This window comes from Lissotriton helveticus, chromosome 3_1 (genome assembly GCF_964261635.1).
Source record: "Lissotriton helveticus chromosome 3_1, aLisHel1.1, whole genome shotgun sequence".
Classification (NCBI taxonomy): domain Eukaryota; kingdom Metazoa; phylum Chordata; class Amphibia; order Caudata; family Salamandridae; genus Lissotriton; species Lissotriton helveticus.
Window position 1 is genome coordinate 922,473,428 of NC_136061.1, and position 26,525 is coordinate 922,499,952.

The following is a 26,525-nucleotide window of genomic DNA, read 5'->3' on the forward strand; positions in this document are numbered from 1 at the left end:
CAGCCTGAAGATCGTGAGGAGCTTCGTGTGGAAATTCCGGAGGACGGCCAACCACCTCATCGACCCCTGCATGTCGACGTGGTCCGAAGGTCTTTGCTGCGAGGTTCCCTGCTTCCCGAGGGCTACAAGGACTGCTGCCCTGGCTATCGCCCTGATTTGGATCCTTGAAGTTTTTGGTAGAGCGAAACACTGAGACGAGTCTTCTGGTGACGTCATCGATATTTCAGTTAAGTATAAGTGGAGCGTCTCCCAGTCCTTAGTTGGACTTACTTTGTGGTATCTTTTGGATACAAGGTTTTGTATTGGTACTTGCAAGCACCAAAACCGAAGGACTCGTGTATTCACGAGAAATATCGTAATCGATAATCCTTTGAAGTTTGGAACTAGACTAGAGAGCGAAGATGCCTAGTCTTAGACTTGGGAATTTGTTTTGTCTTGGTGGTAATAATAGGGACTCCCGATTGGAGGACTCATGTCCGGTTCCTCCAGTTGGAACTCAGACTTACGAACTGTATGTAAAACATGGGGTAGGCCCCATCACCTACAACGAAGTATGGATTAAATACACTAGGAAAGATGGTGTTCTAAAATGGCCCCAATATGGTAGCTTTGATTCTGAAATCTTAGACAACCTTGAAGTTAAACTCTTTAAAAAGAAAGCCCGGCCGGCGATGTTTGACTCTTTCCGCTTATGGCGTAAAGAAGCCAAACAAAAAGAAATTAAATTAGCTAAGAAAAATAAGAGAGAAGGGGGACTTTCAGTAATACAAGCTGCTGTGCAGTTTAAAGATAATGAGGAAAAGCAGATGAATGAGCAGTTACACAGGCAACGTAAAATGGCAATAGATAAGTGTTATCCGGTTTTGCCGTCTCTTCAGCAAGAGGCAGCAAAAGAACGTGGAAAAGACCCATTAATGTCGCATTTGTTAAATTCACCACCCCCCTATGCGCAGAATGCCACAGCACCCCCGCAACCTTTAGTTGCGCAAACTACACCTCCTGCTCCTCCACAGCACCCACCAGCTGTTCTTCAGCTGGCTCCTACTTCTTCGGTGCAGCCTCCTCCAGGCCCATCGACCACTTCTGTTTCACCTGTGTTTTCTACGATTTTGCCTACTGTACTTTTTACGTCTCCTAATGCTCCCTCTATGATTTTGCCTAGTGCCCCCTCTATTTCTCCTGATACCTCTTCTGCCATCTCTACCCCTACCTTATCTCACCCCGTTTTTCCATCTGTTTGTCCTTCAGTTTCACCTTCCATTCGGCAGAAAATGGCCAGCACTGTTACTAATCTTCTTTTACCTCTTTTCGGGTCACCTGCTACGACCCCTAACATAGGCAGAAGACAGTTGCGAAGTCAACTGCCTGATTATCAAGAGAGAGATTCACTGAATAGTTTAGCTCGGAAATGGGTCATGGACACTGCAAAATATGATGTACAGTCTGTCATGGAAGTCTTCCATCAATGGGAAGCAGCGACACAGAGATATGTTTTCGAACAGATGTGTGTTTTTCTTGGCGAGGATTTAGAAGACAATGATCAGGAATGCATCCCACAAGAGATGTGTCGTGTACGGTTTAAGTTTGGAGAGGGTATGATTGTAGGTCCAGACGTGGAAAAAGCAGTTGAAATGTTGTTATCATATCGAAGTAAGGGAAGCAGTTCTGGGTCGCCATCTGAATCTAATACATCCAGTAGGAAAAAAGGTGCGACAATACCCTATGAGAGAAGTTCCCCCACAATGGAGAGAGGGTGACACAACCGCTGTCCCACCTATTCTGCCACACTTCCAACGTGTATGGGTACATGTCCCATGGAAGTGAGCTGAAGTTTTAGCACTCAAACAAACACTACCAGATCCGTGTAAAAATCCTGCAGGGTACTATAAAGAGTTGTCACAAACTGCTGGGTCATGTATAATGAATTTAGCCGATATCGATAGGTTATTTGGGAATGTTGTTCCACAACCTTTATGGGGAAAGATTCGTCATGTAGATCATGACCAGGAATTGGGTGACACGTGGGCTAATATTACTGCTGCAGATGCCCGACAAGTTGGTGGTGCCAAGCCTGAGCCTTTGATAGCAGAACTCCCTGGTAAAATAGTAGATTACATGAAAACGATAATGCCTGCAATACGCGTAAATTGGGATAAGTTGTCTGCATGCAAGCAAAAGAAAGAAGAAACTGTTTCAGATTTCTTCACCAGATTTGAAGAAACATTCGTTGACCACAGCGGTCAAGATATGACCACAGAAGGTGGTCAGAGATTGTTTGTCGATAAATTCGTGCACAATCTGCTTCCAGAATTGTGTAAAAAATTAAAAGATTCAGAAAGTTCTTGGGCAGTCTCATCTTCGGCCCAGATATTGGCTACTGCGCAATATTACGAAAATAGAGACAAAGATGAGAAAGATAAAGTAGAAAAGAAAACTAGAGAACTAAAAACGAAGGTTTTGCTACAGCAAGCCTATCCGCCACGTGGTGGTGGTAATCAAAATAATAATGGTCAGAATCACTACCAGAATACTTTTCAGCAGCCTCAACAGTATCAGAGAAACTCGCAAAGATTCGATTACACTCAACCCCGTGTAGGTCCCAACCAGTGTTTATATTGCAAACAAGAGGGTCATTACAAGTATAATTGTCCTGCCCTATCACAACGTGCAAATGGAGTTTCTGGTGTAAGAGGTCGTGGCAGTCAGCAAGCACCTAGAGGTAGAGGGCGTGGAAACGCCCCTCAGGACACACGTCCCCTTCCACCACAAAACTCTATGAACAGGTTTGATCAGCAAAATAACGTATCTGACAGGACAGCTCAATACTATGTTGATGATTATTACACAGAAAATGAGCAGTGGGAGAATGATGATTGCTAGGACAGCCATAGACAAAGAGAGGGAGTTGTTTCAGTTCCAGTAGATCAGAGTGGACCTTACGTTGAGGTGATTACATCAGGTGTGTCAGAACCTTTTCTGTTGGATACTGATGCTACAAAGAGTTCTATTATGCACTCCAAACTCCCTGGCGCACCTTTGTCTGGCGAAATGAACGTTTCTGTAGGTTTTTCTGGCGCCCCAGTTAGAAATCCGATTTCTGACCCTTTATCTCTTTCTGTTGGTCCTTGTGAATTCGAAGCACCCCTTATTCTGACAACAGGTTGTGGTGAAAATTTGCTAGGATTAGATTTGCTAAAAAGATTGTATGCGACTTTGTACTGTTCTCCTTCAGGAGTACAACTTACTTTAGGTAAGAAAGTGGTTTCTCCCATGTATTTGTCGAGAGATGCACTTCCAGCAGAATTGTCACTTCTCCCGGATATTCTTTGGGCTACTGGTCCTAATGATGTAGGTCTTTTAGAAATTCCACCATATGTTGTAACATTGAAGTCGAATGTCAAAACGCCACGAATTCCCCAATACAGAATATCTAATGAGGGTGAAAAAGCTTTGCTAGCAATTGTTTACGAATTGATTGAAAAGGATGTGATTGAAGAAACACGAGGCAATGTCTGCAATAGTCCTGTTCTGCCTGTTTTAAAACGAACTGACCCTTCTCAGCCACCTGTGTACAGATCTGTGATTGATCTTCGAGAAGTAAATAAGATAGTTGTGCCACAATTCCCAGTCGTCCCCGACATTACCACATTATTAACTATGATTCCAGCTTCTGCTTCGTGGTTTTCAGTGATTGACCTAAAGAATGCTTTCTTCAGCATCCCAATTGCTGAGGAGAGCAGGGACATTTTTTCCTTCAGTTTAGGAGGTCGAAGCTTCCGCTTTAAACGCGCTCCTCAAGGCTACTGTGAAAGCCCCTCAATATACAGTCAAGCTCTGAAAACACAGCTTGACACGATTGTCTTGCCTAAAGGCGCCACTCTTGTACAGTATGTGGACGATTTGCTCATTGCTGCGGATACTGAGAAAATTTGTAAAAAGGCCACATTGACATTATTGCGTCATCTGTGTGATCTGCATCACAAAGTGTCACTTTCCAAGCTTCTAAGATTCAGCATGGTCAGTTGGTGAATGAGCTTCTTGAATCACTGACCTTGCCCTTGCAAATGGCGATTGTGAAATGTAGTGCTCACAGGAAGGTGACTGATGATGTTGGTCGTGGAAAGGCCTTTGCTGATGAGACCGCTAAAGAAACGGCAAAGAATGTGATAAGCCGAATGTATGTTGCAGGCCCTGAAAGATGGACTGGTGAGGTTGGAATATGTGAGGACACGATAGAAAGTGTGAAGTCCATCCAAGCTGAGGCCACAGAGAAAGAGTTGAGCACGTGGAGAGAAAGTACAGGGAGAATGGATGCAAATGGTTGTTGGGTTGAATTGACAGAGCACCAGAGATGGTTGTTACCCGATGCATATGTGCTTGCAGTGGTTACAATGGCTCATGGAATGGCTCATATCAGCGTGAAAGGGATTTGCGAGTTGTTGGCCCCAGTGTGGAAGAATTCAGGGATTCCCAAGTGTGCAGAGAATGTTGTCAAGAATTGCATGGTATGTCTGAAGCACAATCCTGGTAGGGGAACCCCAACTCCAGCTGGTCATTTTGCACCTCCTACGTATCCGTTCGAGGTTTTGCAGCTAGATTTCATACATATGGAGAGGTGCAACAACTTAAAATACGTGCTCGTTGTTGTTGCATGTGCCTACACAATACATGGGGCCTGTGGCACCCACACAACGCACATACTCCTTTTAATCTCTGGAGCATGATGTACACACCAGGATAGATATTTCCTTGAGCAATGACTAACTTGGCCCCCTAATCAACTGGAGAGAATACCTGGCACACACCCGGTTGGACCATTGCCCCCTGCAGCTCACCTTACACTGGGGAAGAAAACACCCCACTTTACCCACTTGGTGGTTGCAGGTTGAGGCTCTCTCCGATCCCCTCTTTCAAGAAGATCTGGCACAAAGTATTGCACAATACTTTGAGTTGTACTGTGGCTCTGCCTTGTCCCGAACCCTGGAGTGGGAAGCTCACATGGTCATGGTCCATGGCCACTGCCAGGTGGCCTCTTGGTTTGTATACAGACGTTTGATTGAGGACCTCAACACTTTCAAGCAGGAACTTCGTTTATTGGAAGTATGGGTCGCTAGCAGAGCGGCATTGCCCAAACAGCTCCAGCAGACGTGAGAGCAGTGAAATGACATGGAAAAGTCCTTGAGTAGGCATGACTAAAGGAAGAAAACAGCCCTGCAGCATGCCCAGGATGATCACTCTAGCAGGCTGCCGGCATGTCTCGTCAGGGAAGGGGCGTTATTCAAGAGGTGTTCGGCAAAATGGGCATTTATATACATGGTTGTCTGACCCCCTCCACCATTTCCTGGCACGAAACGGGCCTAATGGCAGTGGCCCATGCCTGTTGATGCTGGTTCTTGCACCTTAGGGTCCCCATTCCCCATACTCACCGGCAATTGCCATTGGGGAACTAACGCGGTTGTGTAGCGTAACACATAGCAATGACATGGCCTTCTGGCGGGACGTGGGAATCGAGCAGTTAATGGAGCTATTCCTAGAGGGTATTGCCATGTCCTTTCAAGATGTTACAGACATCCATGGTTTGGGAGCTTGCCAGTTCCTTACCTTATATACCATAAAACATGTGTTGCGAGCCACATGAATAAGGGGGTGAGGAGAAGCCTGTACACGCTATTGGCATCATACAGCACATGGCAAGCTATCAACACTCTTTACATGGCGCTTAACGTGGTTCCATTAGACCATGCAATGGGGGCGCACATCAGAATGAATGAAGTATTACAGACACAGCTTTGTCCTGGTCACTTCAGCTGGCAAAGGGGTTTCCCATAATCCCAGGTTTTGCTACACACAAACCATTCACTTCATGCTTCCCTATCCCCTCAGCATTTAAACAAAATGTTCCAGACGCTATCCCACTCCTGTCCCCACTGTACACTACAGGAGATGGGGTTTAATCACATGGTGTGGGGTTGTCCAGGGTTGTAGCCGGTCTGGCACAAGGGGACTACTGTGTTGGCTAAGATGGCAGCTCATGATCTCACTCTCATGCTGGTTTCCTACCTGCTGTGCCTCTGTCCTCAGACGAAAGGCAACAAACACTTACATACATTTATTGACCTGGCTTTTGTTCTGTTCAAGTGATCAGTGGCCATGGCGTGGAAGGTGCTCGCCCCACCTGATTTGCAGCATTGGCTCTACGACCAACTAATGTGGACTCGAGCAGAGGCCCACACCCTTCAGTGGTTCCACATGAGAGGGATCTCCTACACCAATGGAGAGTGTTGTAAGACCTTCCTGCTTAATGTAGAAGCAAAAACGATGTGTGTCCACCTTGAACCTGCGCACACAACACACATCGGTATACGCACGCATGCAGATGGGATGAGTTTTCCCCAAGAGATGTGTGGGGACCAAAGGGAACCACAGACTAGACACCAGTGCATCACACGCCTCTCTGCGACTATGACTGCCCCCCCTGCCACAGTGGTCCCATCTACTGTCCCCTCAGGCTTGTGGCCCCCGTCCCCTTGGTAAAGGTTTATTCATCCTGACTGGACCACATCTACACACATGACCTCCTATATACTGGGTGCAGACTCCTTAGCTTGTTTATTTTGGATTTTACTCTAGGACTTACCATTTCTGTATTTATCATTGACATTTTCACCATGGGCACATTTGTGCCACCAGTTATATTATTTGGCAAGGAGATATCACATGTACCACATGATAATGCAACACCATGTCTGATGCATTATCTGTTGCTGTTTAAATATGTGAAGAACTCTAATAAACACACTTAAAAAAAGTTTGTCTCTACAAGAAGAGAAATAGTGGGTGCATCAGTTCCCATAAAAAGTTAGAGCACATGCAAGCTATCACCAAGAAAAAGGAGAAATACTCCAGAGCCAGACACTTTGCTAAATTCCAGGATGCATCCTGGACCGAAGTAGGAAACTTTGGGACAACAGAATACCTAGACACCCAAGGGAGAGTGAAAGAGAAGGTAATCTGTGGACCTAGATACATAGCTCATTTAGAAATATGAGAACCTGATGGACTGAATAGCACAGAGGAATGGATTGTACATTCACCTCATTAGCTGTTCGCTACCTTTTAGCATAGGAAGCATTATTCTCTGGTTTCACTAACTAAGTTATGGCCAAATGAGTTATGACTGGCCACTAGGGTGTGAACCTTGAAAGCATTCCACTAAAGAAACATTTATTTTGAATTCACAAATGGTTTTGATTCTAGATAAACATGCGAGGAAACAAAAAAATATGGTTATTCCATGTACTAAAAGAACCCACTTGGGCAAGGTTGATTTATAATCCCTGAAGACATGGACAACTTAAATTGTGGGTATCTCTTTATTGGATAACGTATTGTATTATTGTAGGGAAACGTATACATTCTTTTTACTGGAGTGCTTTTTATTTAACTTTTTGATATGGAAAAAATACGTTTGCTCACAGTGTATAAGTTAGCTTTCATCATTTACCTATATACCGAATAACTGCAGCAGTATGCATTTGGAGGAAATTACTTCAAAAATGGAACTTCGACTTACAGACCATGTTGAAATTGCACTTTACAATGTGTTTAAACTGCTGCAGAAATGTGTTTACATATAAAATGACACATAGAACAAATGTGCTTACTGCATTAATGTGAAAGAATCCTTATTAATGCTGCAAATAATATATTAATTATATATTTTGACGAAAGGGGGTATATTACAATTTATGTGAAGTTATGTAGAAAAGTTTTGTATTAGGCAATCATTCTTAAATATGCCTGTTTAGTTAGGTCTAAAAGCTTTTTTTTCCTTTCAACTCTTGCTCATAGCTTAATAGATGTTTATATAGAATATTTTGCCTATCAGCATCAACTTGCTTTAGAATGTGCTTACTTTAAGCTGATGTTTCTTTAGCCTCATCACACCACATTGAATCATCCACCAAATACAATAAGCTTTCTGTGACTGCTTGAATAAACAATGAAGATTTATCTAAGAATGCTTCAGAGGATATTATTGCTAGTTTACCCTCATCATATCAGACTAGCTTGGCATTTACAATAAGCATAGAGCACATCTTTTAGCTTAGGTAAGAAGATTCTCATTAGAACTTTTCACCATGTAACAAAGTCCTGAAACAATGTTTTACACTAGATTGGTGTGAGTGTTTACTGTGGGAATCGGAATAAGAAGCATCGAAAGCGGACAACACCATGGGATGAGCGGTTTCCAATGGACGAGAGGGGCTAACATCTAACAAGTTTTGATACATTATTATGTGATTTTATATTAATGAGAGTTCCTAGCGAGTTAACAGAAGACCCTCAGACTCTGATCCAGATCCTTGTCCCCTTCCTGGCAACTCTTCTACTGAAGAGTTGGTCCTTTACTTCTGTTGCCGACAGCTACTGCTGGAGGTGCCTTTATTCTTTCTTCATCTAAAGACCTTTTCTGATCAATGCTACTACAACGCGATTCCATTTTTGACTGTTGCTAATGCAGCTATACAGAACTCGGCTCAGTTTCCAGAAGACTCTTTATGGGTTTTTCATTTTAGATTCAGTTGCTCTTTTCCAAAAATAACTCTTCATAGGTTCTATTTAAGGTAGGTTAGGTTGCCTTTGCTAGCTTAGTGAACATTTCCCTTTATGGAACACTTTGTCAAGAATCAATCTTTTATTGATATTTTTGTGAATTGACTAATCTGAATAAAGATGACAAAACAATACAAATCCTTTAAGAGAAGTAGTGTTGTTGGAACTTCATCAGCCTCTCATCATTGACTGAACATTTATAATCTGAGTGTTGATGATATATGTGATGGAGCAAGGTTTCACATATACAGAAACGTGCTCGTACTCAGCCATCTCTAAATAACCTGTAAATATATTAACCAACATTGCACAAACACGACATTTCTAGTACCTAGGGCCAGCTTACCTATGTGCTTTTACTAACATTAACTCGAGTGTCTAGAAATGGCTGCCGAAAATGCGGGAAACCTTCTGCGCATGCGTCTGTCACATCTACGTGGCATGACGTACCTCTATGCTTGGTGGGAAATTCTCGCTTCTGCGCACTACGGCCAGAAATGGCCGCTTTAATTCTCAAATGCTGATGCTTATGCTGCAGCTTGTACTAACCATTGTCACATCCTCCATCTTTCACGATGCCGCGCACGCGCACTCTGACTCGGAAATTGCTGAAGCATTGGCATTGAAACCCAGCCAAGAAGCATCTTACTCAGGATGTCTATGAGAAAATGCCCTTCTGACCTCTGGAGGAAACTGGAATCATATAAATTGTATCAAACTTGTTGAACAGTATTGTTGGGCGGAATAAAATCATGGGGAAGTAAATTGGGGGTGGGGATTAAATCAATATGAATCGAACTAAAATTACTTCATCTTAGTATGGTGTGATGACCTCTCCTCATCTTTTCAACCAATCACTGAAGGGGAACACATAGGATTTACAACATTTAGGAGTGGTACATTGCCCTCTCGCGCATTGACTTAAAGCTAGTCTTTCTCACCCCTGAGGCGGAAAGCCGGGGGCTCTGCATAACTATTTTAAAACGTGTGCCTTATTACTTTGTTTTCATACTTTGAAACTTTTGTACTTTTAAAATACCAGACCCCTTTAGAACATTACCGCGCATTACGTGGGCGCCATACTGGAGGTAGGAAGGGTGGCGCTCTAGTAGCTGGACGCCTCCCGCCCTCCCAGGCTTCATAAACAGCGCGAGATCGCTCGCGCATTGACTTAAAGCTAGTCTTTCTCACCCCTGAGGCGGAAAGCCGGGGGCTCTGCATAACTATTTTAAAACGTGTGCCTTATTACTTTGTTTTCATACTTTGAAACTTTTGTACTTTTAAAATACCAGACCCCTTTAGAACATTACCGCGCATTACGTGGGCGCCATACTGGAGGTAGGAAGGGTGGCGCTCTAGTAGCTGGACGCCTCCCACCCTCCTCTAAACTGGATAAAAACAGACGCCCATCCCGTCCGCGCAGCGGGCGGGCGCAGCGGGCGCGCCGGCGGCGCGCCGGAGGCGCGCCAGAGGCAAGGCCGTCTGCGCCCGTCCGCGCCAGTCCCGCGCCTAGCGCAATACCCCCTGCCCCGCTCAGTACCGAAAGGATCACTTATACGCCTGCTCAAATACGGATGTGGAAGGCAGGATATATGACATCTTGCGCCAAACACAATCCCGAGGATCTACATGAAAGAACTGAAATTGGGTGTAGGGACTGTAAATCCTCTGTACTGCTTTTCAATAACAAATCCAGTCATTGTATTAACGATGCTAACAAATCCCCAAAAATATCCATTTTTCTTGTTAACGCTCGCTCCCTGGCCTGTCACAGGCAAGATATAGCCGATCTAATAGCGGACCAGGCAATAGACATCCTTTTTGTAACAGAAACATGGATGGATGATTCATCTGAACCCGATCTACAAGTAGCAGTACCAGATGGCTACAAGGTGTTTAGGAGGGATAGGCAGGGGGAAAAAAGAGGAGGAGGCCTGGCAATTATTAGCCGAGACATCTTCCCAGTTAGAATCTCTCCCATGCCATGGCTAGCCTGCGAAGCGTTACAGTTTACTATCTACCTAAACCCCTCACACAACCTTAAAGGAGTACTTATATATAGACCTCCTGGTCCTCGTGCAGAGTTTCTCTCCTCTTTTACTTCTTGGATAGAACCACTGGCCATCGAGGATTACTTTATTGTATTGGGAGACCTAAATTTTCACTTAGATAAGACAGATGAAGCCGACACTCAAGCCCTCTTAGCTGAATGTCACACGTTGGGTCTATACCAACACATAAAGGCTCCTACCCACGAAGCTGGACACACTCTGGATGCTATATTCTCTAACATTAATGAGTTGGAAGTTTTCAACATATTACCTTTGACATGGACAGACCATCATGCCATAGGCTGTCGCCTACCGAGCAAACGATTCAACCTTGCTAAACAGGCTTCCTCTCAGGACAAATTTAGAGTGTGGAAGGACATCAACTATGATACCTTCAGGAAGTCTCTGATCAATACTCGCCCCGAAACCCAGCCCAATCCTACTGAAGCAGTAGATCAATTTCTTAACTGGGTGGGCAATGCAGTGGAAAAACACGCCCCATTAAAAACTATTTCGAAAAATAGACAAGTGCCATCTGCACCGTGGTATTCAGAGACCCTTAGAAAACAAAAACAGATCTGCAGACATGAGGAAAAAATATGGCGAAAAACCTACGACAACACGAGTAAAACCAAGTATAAAAATGAATTAGCAATTTACAAAAACATGATTCATGAGGGAAAAAGAAGATATTATGAGCAACAAATTGAAAAGTCGAAAAATTCAAGCCGACATCTATTTGAAGTAGTCAAGACATTGTCAGGAAAAGCGCCTGACTTGAGTCCCCCCCAAACACAGGAATTTTGCAACAATTTGGCAAGCTTCTTTTACTCAAAAGTTAACGACATCTATTCCGAATTCTCGGTGCTTGCACCTAACACCACCAAGCAACTAAAACAACCAAAAAAAATCCCGGATTGCTCATTTGCTAAATTCAGGGACGTAACGAAGGAAGAGATAACGGATATCATGAGACAGGTAAAAACCGGTTCTTCCTTAGATCCTTGCCCCCCGAAAATTCTTTCTCCAATTATAGACTTGGTAAGTGAAGTTATCACTCCAATATGTAACGCCATGTTCCATGCTGGCATCTTCCCAGATAAGCTAAAAAATACTTTATTGAAACCCCTCCTCAAAAAAAGTGGATTAGAGAAAACAACTCTCAAAAATTACAGACCCATCGCTAGCTTGCCTTTTCTGGCCAAAGTTGTGGAAAGAGCCATGAACAGCCAATTGGCTGAGTATATAGAACAGAACAGTCTCCTGGACGAGTCCCAGTTCGGATTTCGTAAACTCCATGGAACCGAGACCGCTCTTATAAAGGCTGCCGATGATATAAGAACCATTAGAGACCAAGGAGGAACAGCGATACTGGTCCTACTGGATCTCTCGGCAGCCTTCGACACGGTCAATCATACAGTTCTGATTGACCGTGTCGAGGAGATGGGCATCTGCTCACTAGCCAAAGAGCTCTTAGCCTCTTTTCTCTTGAACAGGACACAGGCAGTGACTTTGGGCGTATTTCAATCCACCGAACTCGCCCTCCCATGTGGCGTTCCGCAAGGCTCATCCCTAAGTCCGACACTTTTTAACATCTATGTGTCGGACTTAGCTAGGGTAATTAAGAACTACCGGATGAGCCTTACATCCTACGCCGACGACACCCAATTGGTGATCGCGATCAAGAACGATGGCGAAGAAGTATCTGCCAGCTTCCAGGAAGGTATGATAGCCATTAAGGATTGGATGGCCGAGAACTGTTTGCGCCTCAACTCAGACAAAACGGAGGTAATGATCTTCGGAAAGTTATCCCCACACTGGTCAAATAAGTGGTGGCCAACCTCGCTTGGATCCCCCCCAGAGCCGGTACACAAAGTCAGAAATCTGGGAGTTGTCTTTGACGACAACCTCAGTTTCGTTAACCATGCCAACCAGGTAGCGTCCTCTGCTTTCTACAAGCTTAAGATTATCAGGAAAATATTGCCATTTTTACCCGAGAGTACAAGGAAAACAGTGGTGACTTCTTTAGTACTCTCGTCCCTCGACTATTGTAATGGACTCTTTGTAAATGCGCAGGCAAAGGTGGTGGCCAAATTGCAGCTCATTCAAAATGCTGCGGCAAGGCTGCTAGCAGGCATCCCCAGATTCCAGTCGACCAAACAGGCAATAAGAAATTTTCATTGGTTAACGGTGAGGAACCGCATCAGATTCAAGACCCTATGCCTCACTTATAAAGCTCTCAAAGGTCAAGGCCCAGCGTTTCTTAAACAGAAATTATGTTACTATCTCCCGAAAAGATCGCTTCGATCGGAACAGAGACTTCTTCTGGTGGTGCCTCGAACCAGGACTGTCAAATGGGGCGATCGATGCTTCATCAACTCCGCAGCCAAACTCTGGAACATGCTTCCAATGGAATTAAAATCGGCACCTTCACTAACCCAATTTAGAAAACTTGTAAAAACATGGCTATTTGACCAATAACTGTCCAATACCTCTCTTCTCAAGGTAGACTGCATGATTAAATGAGATTGCCAGCTTAAGTCGCAGCGCCAAGACACCCACGGGTATTTGTTGCGCTTTAGAAATGTTTAAAATAAATAAATAAATAACTAAGGTAGGTTTAGATAGAGAAATTGTCTTACTTGTCCGAATAGCTGACCTGTCACTGACCCAACGCACTCAATAGGTGATCGAGCACCGAGGTGCTGGCTCTGTCAGATGAATCGATTACCCAATCGGGGTTCTAATCGGCTTTCTCAGAGAGAGGGGTGTGACGCTGGCGTTGCACTTTAGCTGACGTCACCTGTCCTGGTCTGCACCGGTCTTGTCCCGTGGGCCCCTGATTAGTCGGGAGCCTCGTCCTGATCTTTTTGTCCCAGCCCGTGGCCAGGATTGGTCATTGCACCATTCTAGGTAAATATAATCCATGTGGTATGTCCTTGTGCTATTTCCCTTTCTCACCCTTCCCAGTTGCCAATGTCTAAAGGGGTTACTGTGATTTCTTACAAACTTTATGTCCTACTGGTTATATTCTTGTTTGTAAAATTTATGGTCACGAGATTGTGGCCTTTATTCATTTGACTCAGAACATCTTTCATAGATAAAGGGTTTAATACTTTTCCCGAGTCTGTGGTTATTACAGAAAACTTAAATGTGTTTTAATACTACCTGTTTATTCTAACTCTCTGATTCACAGGACTTATAGTAAGGTGACAAGGATTGGTGAGTCATGGTTTACAGGTAGAAGTCCTAAATCAAACCTCTGGGCAAACTGATAGGGTGACTAAATTAGTAACTGGTTAGGCAGGACTGCTAGTTCAAAGTGTGAATGTTGTATGGGCGCAAGGTGAGTATGGTAAAATTGAGCTAATAGGTCCATGCGTGCCCTCTCAGTATACTTTTCTTGGTAGCAGTAGTATGGTTAGGTATTAGTTAAAGATAGGTAGTTAGTTGTGTATTGGCTATGATTTTATGTGCTAACCAATATCCACTTGAGTTGTTAAATGTTGTCTGGAATATCCCTGGATAAAGAAACAGCGGATGCTAAATAGAAGCCACACTACAGTGAGGTTACTTGCCTTGAGGAATAGGTGCGTAAAGTTAGGAAAAATAAACCCAAACTAGTGCTTTAAGTTTTACCCAAGTATAAATGCGAGAATGATTGGTAGCAAGGAGTTAGCTGGTGAAATTCTAAAGGAGTAGCATGTTGTTCTTGCTTAAGTAAAGAGTAAACAGAAGGTTGTTTTACTCACAGTGTTTGAAGAGTAGGCGGAATTAGGTTTACTCGTTGTGAACAAAATTAACTTTCTTTTGAATTAGTCAATCAGGCACAGTAGCGAATGTTTTTATGTTGTTAATTAATACAATGTAAAGGAATTGAATTGTCGTATTACCTTGCAAAGGAGGGAGTCAGTCACGGGTGCTGCACTGATGTCATATAGAGCCGCGCTGGGATTGGTAGAAACACCGGGTGTGTAGCCGTGAGAAAATTGTAAAGGAGGGGTGCGCGCAGAGAGTGAGATTCACGTCACAAGAAAAGCTGGGCAATCATTGGTTAATGCTGCTTGTAAGTCTAAACCTCAGTGGTCATTCAAAATAAGAGACGCGCTGGTATTGGAGAAATATTTCGGCAAAGTAAACAAACTGAATTAGTTGAATTTATTGACATTTGTACAAAATTAAATAGCGGTATATGTGGCATTTAGATCCAGCATTTATAGGAAACCGTCCTGATAGAAAATATTTAGGATTTGAAAGAGAACAGCAAATTAGAGGAAGACCATGTATCATGTATGGAGAAAAGAGAAAGATGTCGCTTTTCAAAAGAATAAAGAATTATTTCAAAAAAGACAAAGTTATTAAAACCAGAGAAGGGATTATTATTCCACCACCTAATACGCCTGCATCTTTCCTGATGGTAGAAAGGGGCTATCACACGTGCGTGGTTAGAAAACTGGATAGAGTACACTAAGGAAGACAGTATTTTGGCATTTCCCGAACATGGTACCTTTAATGGTAGAATTTTGTACAACTTAAGAAAATCGTATAAACAAGTTAGATCCCAGACCAAGATTAACGCAATATGAAGCTCTAGAAGAGTGGGAGACAGAGGCGTTTGAACAAGATAGGTCCCGAACTGACAGAAATTGGAGTACGTTTTATCCCAGATTTCCAAAAGAGACAAGAGATAAGCAAATGAAAAAGTGGAGACAGTACATGCTAGTGGAAGGATTATATCCTGTTTTTACCACAGAAGAACCTTCAGGAAGTAAAAGTACAGGGAAAAATGTAATGACTAGTGGTGATTCGGATGATGATTTATTAGATGACTTGTTAATGAAAAATCTGCCTCCTTATCAAGAAGAAACTCATAGAGTTACTCCTAGTGCTCCGTTTTTGTAACCACCTTTAGTTCCGCAGGTTATACATGAAACCTCACTAGAAAAGGTACTTTAAGAAAGAGAAAAGGAAGCTTTAAATAAACAGCGTAGTGAATTAATTCAGGAAATGTCCCAGTTAAATACCAGTCCTGAAGCCCTGACAATACCTGTAACCACAGGTCCGGTAGTTCCTTTATATGGAGATAAGCAAGCTTATCTTAAAAATCCCGTTCTAGCTACACCCATAGTTCCGTCAAGAAAAGAAACCCCAATAGTTGATAACCAAGCAAGTGAGTGCGAGTCTGTAATTTCCTTAATGGATTTACCTATACGAGGGCCAGCAAGTGACTCGATCAGGAAAATCACACCCCCATGTTCAAAAGAGGTGCAGATTGAGACATCCTCAGGAACAAGACATGCAACTGTAGTAAGTCCAGAAAAATTAGATAGATGGACTCGAAACATAGAAAAGCTTAAATCACAGTCAAAGGTATTGGACATATTCAAATTGAGAGTGGAATTGGAAGAAATGGTAGCAGGAAATGTGGGACTGGACAGATTGAACTCATTTGATGAAGACAAACTATTGTTTATATGCAGAAGTATTACTCGTAATACAAAAATATATCATGAAAGTTAATGAATTTGGCTTTGGAAATGGGAATTGACATTGGCAAATCAAAGGTATTGCAGAAACCGTACAGAACTACATTTTCTGACAAATATTTGGAAAACATGAATGTTTCAGGTCGTAATTGCAGATAAAAGAATTATTGTCATTGTTGCAAAAATGGGGAGATATAGACAAATGGAAAGTTAGATGGACAAAGGAAGAGGCACAGGCAAATAAAACTTCTTCTCTGAGTATTTATTAAAAGAAGCAGAAAAATTAGAAAGGTTGTGTCCAGTGAGAGAAGTGCTAGGAGGAGGTTATGTACATGCCCCATGGTCCCGACAGGATATTTTATCATTTACAAATGATTTCGCAAAGCTTTGAGGAAAACCTGTAGCATGGTACCGACAAGTTGAAAGGTTTGCGAAAGTGTCAACAGTACTGTTAAAAGATTTAGATGGTTTATTTGACATTGTTGTTCCAGCTGATTTGTGGTCCGAGTGTAAGATCACAATAGATTGCCCTAATAATGAATACCTTAGAGACCCAAAGACAGGAGCCCCGTCAGGGGAGGTGATGAAAAATTAAAAATCAGGTGATAACTTACTTAAAAGGGAAAATTCCCCCAAAGGAAACGGATTGGACTAAAATAGATAGAACTACTCAAAATAAAGATGAATCTGTACATGCATATTATAAACGCCTCTTGCCGGCATTTAAACAGTACAGTGGTTTAGAAAACATTGATAATAATGACATGACATTTATTTATCGTTTTTTGTCTGGACTGAAAACTGAAATATCCCAAACGATTAAAGAGCATAAACTGTGTTGGCAGGCAAAGCCTGTCGACGAAATTCTCAAGTATGCAAAATACTGCGAGGATGAAATTAATGATAAATGAAAGAAATTAGAAGAAAAGGTCATGTGGGCTCAAGTAAAATTGGCTGAACAACAGGAACTTCAATTAAGTCAGCAAGCAAATAATCAGAGACGAGGGGAAGGCCAAGGTGAAGGGAATGGGGGCAAACCCAAAGGGAAAATGAGTAAAGAAGAGGCAAAGAAAAAGTTTCCTCGTCATGGGGGCAGACAATTGGGACATTGGAGGAACGAGTGTAAATTAATACAGAATAATAATGTCCAAACTCAAAATGTAAATCCACAGACGCAGAATGAGGTGTCAATGAGACAGCTGCAACAGGTATTACAGAATCAGTTACCTCAAGTCATTATGCCAGATTTTGGGAGTCAACCAAAATACAGTGTGGACACCGGATTTCGGGAGGGAAGTGGTAAGAAAAATACAGTAACTCCAGTTTCTTTTGCCAGACATTTTTTGAGTTTGAGGAAGACTGACAGTGCCTGAGAGGGGGGAAGAGGATTGCATACTTGGCGCATCCCTACCGGTAGATCAGTCAGGTCCTCCCAAACCTAACCCTCTCGGGAGAAGCGATCCAAGTAGTGGGCGTTTCTAATAAACAAATTAGGACCCCTGTCACAGAACCGATGGAAGTTTGTATTGGTAACTTCCGAGAAATGCACAAATTCATAGTGTGCGATTCTAGTCCTGTAAACTTGCTAGGAAGAGATCTACTGTGCACAATGAACTGCACAACCTTTTGCACACCAAATGGTGTGGAAATACAGACCCCCGATGAAGATGGTGTATAAGATTATGCTAGCCAGACAAGAAGCAGAAATTAAAAAGAGGACTCTAGAAGATTTACCAGGAGAACTAAAAACTTTTGAAAACCTGATGTATGGGATTTTACTGGGAAAGAGGTAGGCCTAATGGCATATGTCGATCCCATAAAAGTGACAGGTGCAGTTTACCCAAATATACAAAATGAGTCCTGAAATAAAATCAGGAGTTGCACAAGAAATAGGGCGTTTGGTTGAACAAGCCATTCTGGTAGAAATAATAAGCAGTCCTTGTAATTCACCTATAATTGGCATAAAGAAACCAAACGGTGGTCCAAGACCTCCGTAAAATTAATAAAATTGTCATCCCATGGTGCCCAGTTGTACCAAATCCAGCTGTGATTCTGTATCAAATACCATGGGGAGCAGGATGGTTCACTGTAATTGATTTATGCCATGCTTTCTTTTCCATCCCGCTGCATCCAGATAGCACATTTTTATTTTCGTTCAAATTTGACGACCACGTTTACATTTGGAATCGTGTCTCTCAGGGGTACACAGAATGTCCATCCATCTTTAATCAGATTCTGAAAAAAGTGCCTTGAATCACTGGTGCTGCCCGGGAAATCTGTCCTGGTGCAGTATATCGATGACCTATCGCTGGCATCAAGAACAAGAAATGACTGATCGATTCCATTGCATTGCTGAACCATTTAGCAAATGTTGGACATAAAGTATATCCAGAGAAATTGCAATACTGTACAACCTCGGTAAAGTATCTGGGACACCAGATAGAAAAAGGGGTCAGAAGAGTGACATCTGAAAGAATCAAAATAATTCAAAACATGAAATTACCCCAAACTCCCAAATAAATCAGAATGTTTCTCGGAGTTGTAGGTTACTGCAGGCAGTGGATTGTGGGATTTGCAGTGCTTGCAAAGCCACGGATTCAAATGACAAAGAAACGAGAAAAAGATCCAGTTGAGTGGGACGATGAAAGCATGACTGCCTTTCTAAAATTGCGTAACAGTCTGTTTGAAGCTCCAGTATTGGGAATGCCTGACTATTCAAAAGAGTTTGCACTATTTTGACACACGAGACAATTGTGCACTTCCAGTCCTAACCCAGTCCCATGGGTTAATGCGATGACCTGTGGTATATTTTTCTGCAACATTGGACCCAGTGGCATCTGCACTGCCAGGTTGTCTAAAAGCAGTAGCTGCAACATGCATGCGTCCTGAGCAAAGTGAATCCATTGTCTTGGGATATCCAGTAACAGTGTATGTTCCACATTCAGTCGTGATTCAGTTAACCCGAACACGTACTCAGCACCTAACACCTAGTGGGATGACTAGTATGACAGAATTATCCTTGGTTCAGAAAGTGTGACAATAGTGAGATGCACTGTTCTAAATCTAGCAACTTAGTTGCCAAGCTCCCACTTTGACTGTATCGACGTAACTGAATTCAGTACTAAACCTCGCGCAGACATACAGGAAGAACCTTTAAAAAACCCAGAACATGAGTTATTTGTAGGGCTCGTGTATGCGCCATGAGGAAGGAGGACTAAGCGCTGCTTTTGCTGTATGCACACTATCAAATATAGTCGAAGCATCCTATTTACCAGGAGTCAAGTCTGCACAAGTAGCCGAATTGATTGCTTTAATAAAAGCATGCTAAATTGGGAGAGTAACCATTTACACTGATAGCCGGTATCATTACGGGGTTGTGCACGACTTTGGCCAGCTCTGGATGCAAAGGGAGTTCATGACTTCTTCAGGAAGTCCTATCACAAATGGACAATATGTGAAAGAATTATCTAAAGAATTAGCCGTGGTCAAATGTGCTGCTCACCAATCTGGAAGTGACAGTTGGTAATCATTATGCTGACCAAGTGGCTCAACATTGTGCCAAGTATAAGATGGCAATAAACAAGAAAATTTAGGCATGTGGAAACAGCTGCCAACTTATGCTATTGAGTGGTGTGAATACATGGGAAGAAGTGAGAGATTTACAAGGTGAGGCAGAGCCCAAAGAAAAAGAAGACTGGCAGAAAATAGGGTGTCAAGTGAGACCTGAAGATGGCAGAATAGTCTACCTAGATGGGAGACCAGTGTTACCTGACTGTATGCTTGCACCAATGGCTAGAATGTACCATGGGGAGACACACATAGGGAGAGATGCTATGGTGAGACTGTTTAGAAGGGATTGGTTCAATGCAAAATTCAGGAACATAGCAGAGAGTCTTCGCCAGAGATGCCTTACATGTCAACAATTAAACCCTGGTAAGAAAACTGTAGTGTGCCCTGGGAAAATTGGGAAAGCAGAAGGCCCTTTTATTAGACTACAAATTGATTTCATTCAGTTACCTGCTTGTCGAGGATTGAAATAGGTTTTGGTCATTGTCTGCCTGTTTTCTAAATGGGTGGAAGCATACCCTACCCGCAGGAATGATAACATAACTGTAGCCAAACATTTCCTGAGAGAACTCATCCCGAGGTTCGATTTTTCAGTAACCATTGAGTCAGACCGAGGAAGGCACTTTAATAATGAAATAACTGGCCTGATCTGTGGAGCATTCAAAATTGAGCAAAAGCTGCACTGTGCATACCGCCCAGAGGCTTTAGGAGTGGTAGAACAATTAAATGGCACGACTAAAGCAAGATTGGGAAAGATGTGTGTGTCTACCCAATTAGAATGGCCTGATGCTTTACCTCTTGTCCTGATGGGACTCAGAAGCATTCCAGACAAGAAAACAGGCTTGAGTCCTCATGAGATACTCATGGGAAGGGCAATGAGGCAAGCATGTGTGCCAGGACATCAGCGGTTAACTATATCTAATGATTTAGTGTTGGAAAGAGTTGGCTGACCAAATGTGTTCTATCTCTCACCAGGTTGGGGAAGACGCAGAAGCAAGACATTCAACAGCACATGATTTGAACCCTGGAGATTGGGTAGTGATAAAGAATCACACTTGGGAATCTTGCCCAGCACCAAGGTGGGGAGAGCCACAACAAGTGATATTGGTTACCTCTACAGCTGTAAAGTGCAAGGGAATTCCTAACTGGATCCATGCGAGCCACACCAAATGGATACCAGAACCTGACAAAGTTGAGGCTGAAGGTTGTGCAGCTGAAGGGTCCCAAGAAGTTGATCCTGAGGTAGTTGACGAAGAGCAACCGAGCACAAGTCAGGATGAGTGGATCCCAGTGGTTGACATACCTGAAATCAGAGTGAGAACAAGAAGCCAAACATACTTAGATAGTCAGACTGACAGGGAGGATGAGATAAGTGTAGAAGAACGTACTCAGATTATAGAAATCCAAGCTAATGGTAATCATGAGGAGGACCAGATAAGGAAAGAGCAATATACTCCGACCAACGAAACACCTACCAGAACTCCATTGTCTGAGGAGGGACAGATAGGTACTAGTCAAAACGCACAGATCGGAGACATCCAAGAATCTGCAAGATCTGTGCAGGACCAGACAGGATTAGTAAAACGGGTTCAGGATGAAGAAAAAACTCCAGGCCCAACAAAGTCATATCCTGAATCAGGTCAGATTAGACTAGAAGAATCCATCCAGGCAGAACAGTCAACAGTAATAAGCCCCGGACAAGGTGAGTTAGAGAGGAAACCTGAAGTTGACGAAAATCAAGTTGTGCCACATTAAAGAAAACAAAAGAACACTTGAAGAATCAGAAAGCACAGTGCCAGCTAAAAGACTCAGAAAAGGTGATAAATGGCCTAGTTTTGTTAAAAGACTGAAATATCGCCTAGTCACAATTAATGAGGAACCTGAACAGGTGGACAAAGTAACTAGTCCAACTGAACCATCCACAAGCAATCAAAGAAGGAGAAGACCACGCCTGAAAAAGCTGAACAATAAATTCAAAGGCCCTGAATGGACATACATAATCATTGAAGATGTCGAGAACCTAGAAATCAGTGATGAAGAATTAATTGCTGATCAAGATATTGAAGAAGTGAGGCCAACTTATGGATAACTCACAGGTGTATTCTGTGAAAATTCTCAAAGAGGGGTTAAGCCTCCTTTATTAAAAATGGCTGATAAAAGAGTTACTGGAAACTCGAAAATAAGTTGTATAAAGACATGTTGTAGGTTATGCATATGTAGTGTATTGATAGTACTTGTAGTATGCCTAGGACTGACAATAGCAATACCATACTTGATGGCTGCTAAACAAAATGACACTAGTATACACGGAAAGAAAGCGCATCACATACAAGATAGAGTACACTTAGAAGCACCAGATGAGATGGAATTACATCACCTTGGAAATAGAAATGAAACTGAAATGAATGAAGTTTGCTAGTCTATTAGTACATTATGTAGAGACTATGCAGATTAGTGATTGTTATGTCTGTATGAAATTACCTACTTCTGTAGCTGAAGGCTTTACCTACCATAATTTACCTCTGACCTATGGCATTTCCTGTAGCACATTAACCAGTTTGTTTTATAAAACTGGAAGATTGCAGTATTATTATTCTAACATAGATGTTATTTTTCCTGAAATTCCTATGCGTAGAAACATTTATCCTGTCCTTCGTGCTAAAGATGCCCAATTCTTTGGTAAATTTTCCCTAACAATGAAAGAAATAGATATAGCTAATGTACACAAGGACAATCTAACATGTAATTTACACGAAGAAGAAAAGGTATTTTTAAACTTAGTAGAGAAAAGGAGACAGGATTTCCATAAGAACGCCACTGAAACGAAACCCCAGATACCCAAATGGGCTGATAGGGAGGAATTTATGGCAACTGGCAAACCTCACGCTGCTATGTCTTTGGACTTTGAAAATATGGGGAAAATCTGTCTCCATAGAAAGAAAACGGAGTATAACAATGTATTCATCGGTTCCAGTGAATGTGAACACAATTTCCTCAAATTGTCTACAGTGGTGGATCGCTTATCGACTGACACTGCTGGAGGATTCTTATTGATCGATGCTGAACTGGTTACGATCAGATCAATGGTTTTACAAAATCGAATTGCTCTTGATATATTATTAGCAAAAGAGGGCAGAGTCTGTAGATTGTTGAAGGCGCAACATTGTTGCACTTACATGCCTGATAAAATTGTTGAAATTGGAAGGTATGTAAGAACATTACTCATTTGGAAGAAGAACTGAAACCACTGGAAGTTGATAGTGCATGGAAGAGACTTACTGATGGTCTCTCCTCTATTGGTACTTGGATATCTAATGTAGGTAGAAGTATTGTAGGTAAAGTACTGATGCCAATAATGGGAATATCACTAAAAATATTAGTGATAATGATTTGGTGCAAATGCTGCAGGAATAGAAAAAGGTACACTATTAATGAGAAAACAAAGAAAAGGAAAATTGACGAGATTCAAATGGAAGAGTTAAAGGGGGACATATATAAGAGAATGAAAGTTTATCAGAATAATGGTAAAAAGAAAACTCCCCAAGTAATTGAAGAAATTGAATTGGGAGAATGTTGAAGTTGGTATCTGGTTCCTTAATTTGTGAGGATATAAAATATCATCAAAGAGGGGATTGATGGAGCAAGGCTTCACATATACATGATATTTTTGTCCCAGCCTGTGGCCAGGATTGGTCATTGTACCATTCTAGGTCAATATAATCCATGTGGTATATCCTTGTGCTATTTCCCTTTCTCAACCTTCCCAGGTACTAATGTCTAACGGTGTTACTGTGATTTCTTACAAGCTTTACGTCCTACTGGTTATATTCTTGTTTGTAAAATTTATGGTCACGAGATTGTGGCCTTTATTCATTTGACTCAGAACATCTTTCATAGATAAAGGGTTTTAAACTTTTCCAGAGTCTGTGGTTATTACAGAAAACGTAAATGTGTTTGAATACTACCTGTTTATTCTAACTCTCTGATTCACAGGACTTATAGTAAGGTGACATGGATTGGTAAGTCATGGTTTACAGGTATAAGTCCTAAATCGAACCTCTTGGCAAACTGTTAGGGTGACTAAATTAGTAGCTGGTTAGGCAGGACTGCTAGTTCAAAGTGTGAATGTTGTATGGGCCCAAGGTAAGTATGGTAAAATTGAGCTAGTAGGTCCCTGCGCGCTCTATCATATGCACAGCTTATGTCTTCATGTTGCTACATTCAACCACGGTGGCAAAGGTCCATTGACCTTTCAAAAGCCATCAAGATTTCCCAAAGGATGACATCTGTAATTTGGGTGTTTAGTCTTAAATACAATCCTTGGCTAATCCTCTGTCTCCTGCACACTTAAGCACTTTCTGGGTAAAACTTAACAGATCATAATTGAAAACTCTTTAGTTATATACTGTGCATCTTTGAGACAACAGAATTGTGACATTCTACCTAACATTAATACTTGAGTACATTTGTCTGACAGACGAAAGACTTGCGCAATGTGCACACGTCTATCTTCACCATTATTCACTAAATTGCATATAATCTAGCATTTCCAAAATGGTACCCACTATAATCAAGGCTCATATTATTAGCAAAAAGGCATGGAGTCCACTTTTTTCTACACATGAAATATAGAAACCGCACCGGATCCTGTACAATTCTGCAGAGGATCAGCTGTGTGCCTCAGGTGAACAAGCATGTATTAATACCCTTTCCCTATATGAAAATTACCTTTAGTTTCTACAAATGTGTCTGTCAGGGTACCCACATACCGTTTGTTCTTGGATGTTGTTGGAGGAGTAGTATAGTCCAACTCCAATACCAATAAACAGAAATCCAAAGATAAAAAAAATAGGAATAACTATGCCAGCTGAAAGAAGTGGCTGCCAGGCCGGAAGCCTCTGTTGTGTGAATGCAGTGTTATCAGGTCTGTTTTTCAGCAGTTCTTCAGTCTTCTTGCTTGACATGTCTGGACACAATTCCTAAAGACAAAAAGTGTTCATACACTTATTATCCCATTGTTTTACAATTATGTATTGTTGATCAACTTACAATGTATGCCACTTAAAGTATAGCATAGGAGGTTATCAATTTTTTATGAACTAAACATTGATCTGCAATTGAACATATAAGACCATCTCAAAATGCACTCCATTTAGAAGAGAAAGAATTCATTTTATTGTTTTCTTTTTCAGAGTGCACAGCTAACGTCTTTGACACGTATGGATTGGGGATGAATTGTTAGAGGGTAGGATTTATGTGAAAATTAAAATTCTAATTGGGTTTAATTGCTTCCATGGGCCACCCTCTCACTGCACCTCCCAGATCACTCTCGGTCTTACTTGTTCGCCCCTTCGCTCTCCAAAATTCATGGTTCTTGTTTTCTTTGTAACTTCGATATTCAAGGTTTCTTGGTTGTAGGATAAATAGTTTCACATAATGCCGTTGAGAAGTAACCTCCTGAACTTCCACTCCATGTCGAAGGTGAATGGGAGGTATTAGACATAGGAAATAAAATACTTAAGAAGCATGCATGTCCTTCCTTCAATTCAATAATAGAAAAAGATTTGAATGATTTCTTGTTACATCAAGTTTCTAGGAAGCTGTACGTTCTTATACACCATGGTATTTAAGCCTGCATATCAGTGTTGTATCACTTGCTCAAAGAAGAAGTTCCTGTTTCTCCTTGTGGTATTACGTGCCTACCCCAATATTTAACAAGTCCCATCAGAGTTGGCTATTCGCAAATGATTAGACAACAAAAACAACAATGGATCAAAGGACCAACACAAATGCTTTTTACACATTGGGTAATTGGCCGGGTGGCATTTCCATTTAAAACCTCCTGTTAGCTTTTTTGTACCACTGAGACAAACCATATGCAAATAAGTTGCACCCATCCACAAGCTACAGCCCAGACCACATTCTCTATACACAATAAAACAAGAAACTTAAGATAAGTTTTGGACTTCTCAAGTTCTTTTTAGGAGATTTAGCTTGAGTCCCTCAGCACAACACCAGAATCCTATTGGAGGATATCCCACCTACTTGGGTGTCCTACTGAGACAATATGAAAAGAGATGGAAAGAAATGCTTTACCCAATACTTCACTTCCAATCATGGAATGCGATCTCAAGTGGCCACATCTGTTGTGTTGTTGCCTATGGCTTGAGAAGGAATGGTCTTACAAAAGAATTACATTTTAACTTAGGCTTGCATGTATCTTTACATACATGTGCATTCCATACCTGAGAGAATCCGACTCCATTTAGTTGCCAAGAGTATGTGCTTGGTCACTATGTTGTGATAAATGAGCAGTCTCTCTGCAATGGCAGGAGCTGCTGATTGATCTTATTTGTAGGTGCACATGAACTTTGGGTCCCATTGGCAGGCATGCCATTATCATTCATCATAGAATAGAATACATAAAATGCTTTGGATAGCTTCTGTACTTTGTACTGCTATAGCCACACCTTGAAATGGGTTTGAGATTCAGTAATGTGTAACAACAATATTAGTGGACCCACATCTCAGGAACACATTCACACAGCCCCAGTGCTGCAGAATGGAACAGCTATTTCTAGTCCAATTAAGCTGTAATGCCATACTGTTAGAAGCCGGCGTTCCAGCACGCACCGTTGTTGTCAAGTGCGTGACCTGGACCCCCCTGCTCCCACGTTAGGTCAAGAAAGGACACAGTCTGAGACAGCTCTGCTCACGCCCTTAGTAGCTTGACATGAGCAGCCAGGCTTATCTCCAAGGCACGAGTGTTCAGTATGTGCAACCACGCCCTCAGCAATCCTAATGA

General features: G+C 42.0%; 1 protein-coding gene across 1 annotated transcript in view; it reads right to left on the bottom strand.

Annotated features, from left to right (window-relative positions):
• TMEM30B (transmembrane protein 30B) overlaps positions 1-26,525 on the bottom strand; it is a 186,702-nt gene that overhangs the window by 123,132 nt on the left and 37,045 nt on the right. The window contains exon 2 of the mRNA XM_078681265.1: positions 24,490-24,699. Coding sequence (XP_078537391.1) covers positions 24,490-24,684 — 195 coding nt within the window. The 5' untranslated portion in view covers positions 24,685-24,699. The remainder of the gene's footprint in view (positions 1-24,489; positions 24,700-26,525) is intronic.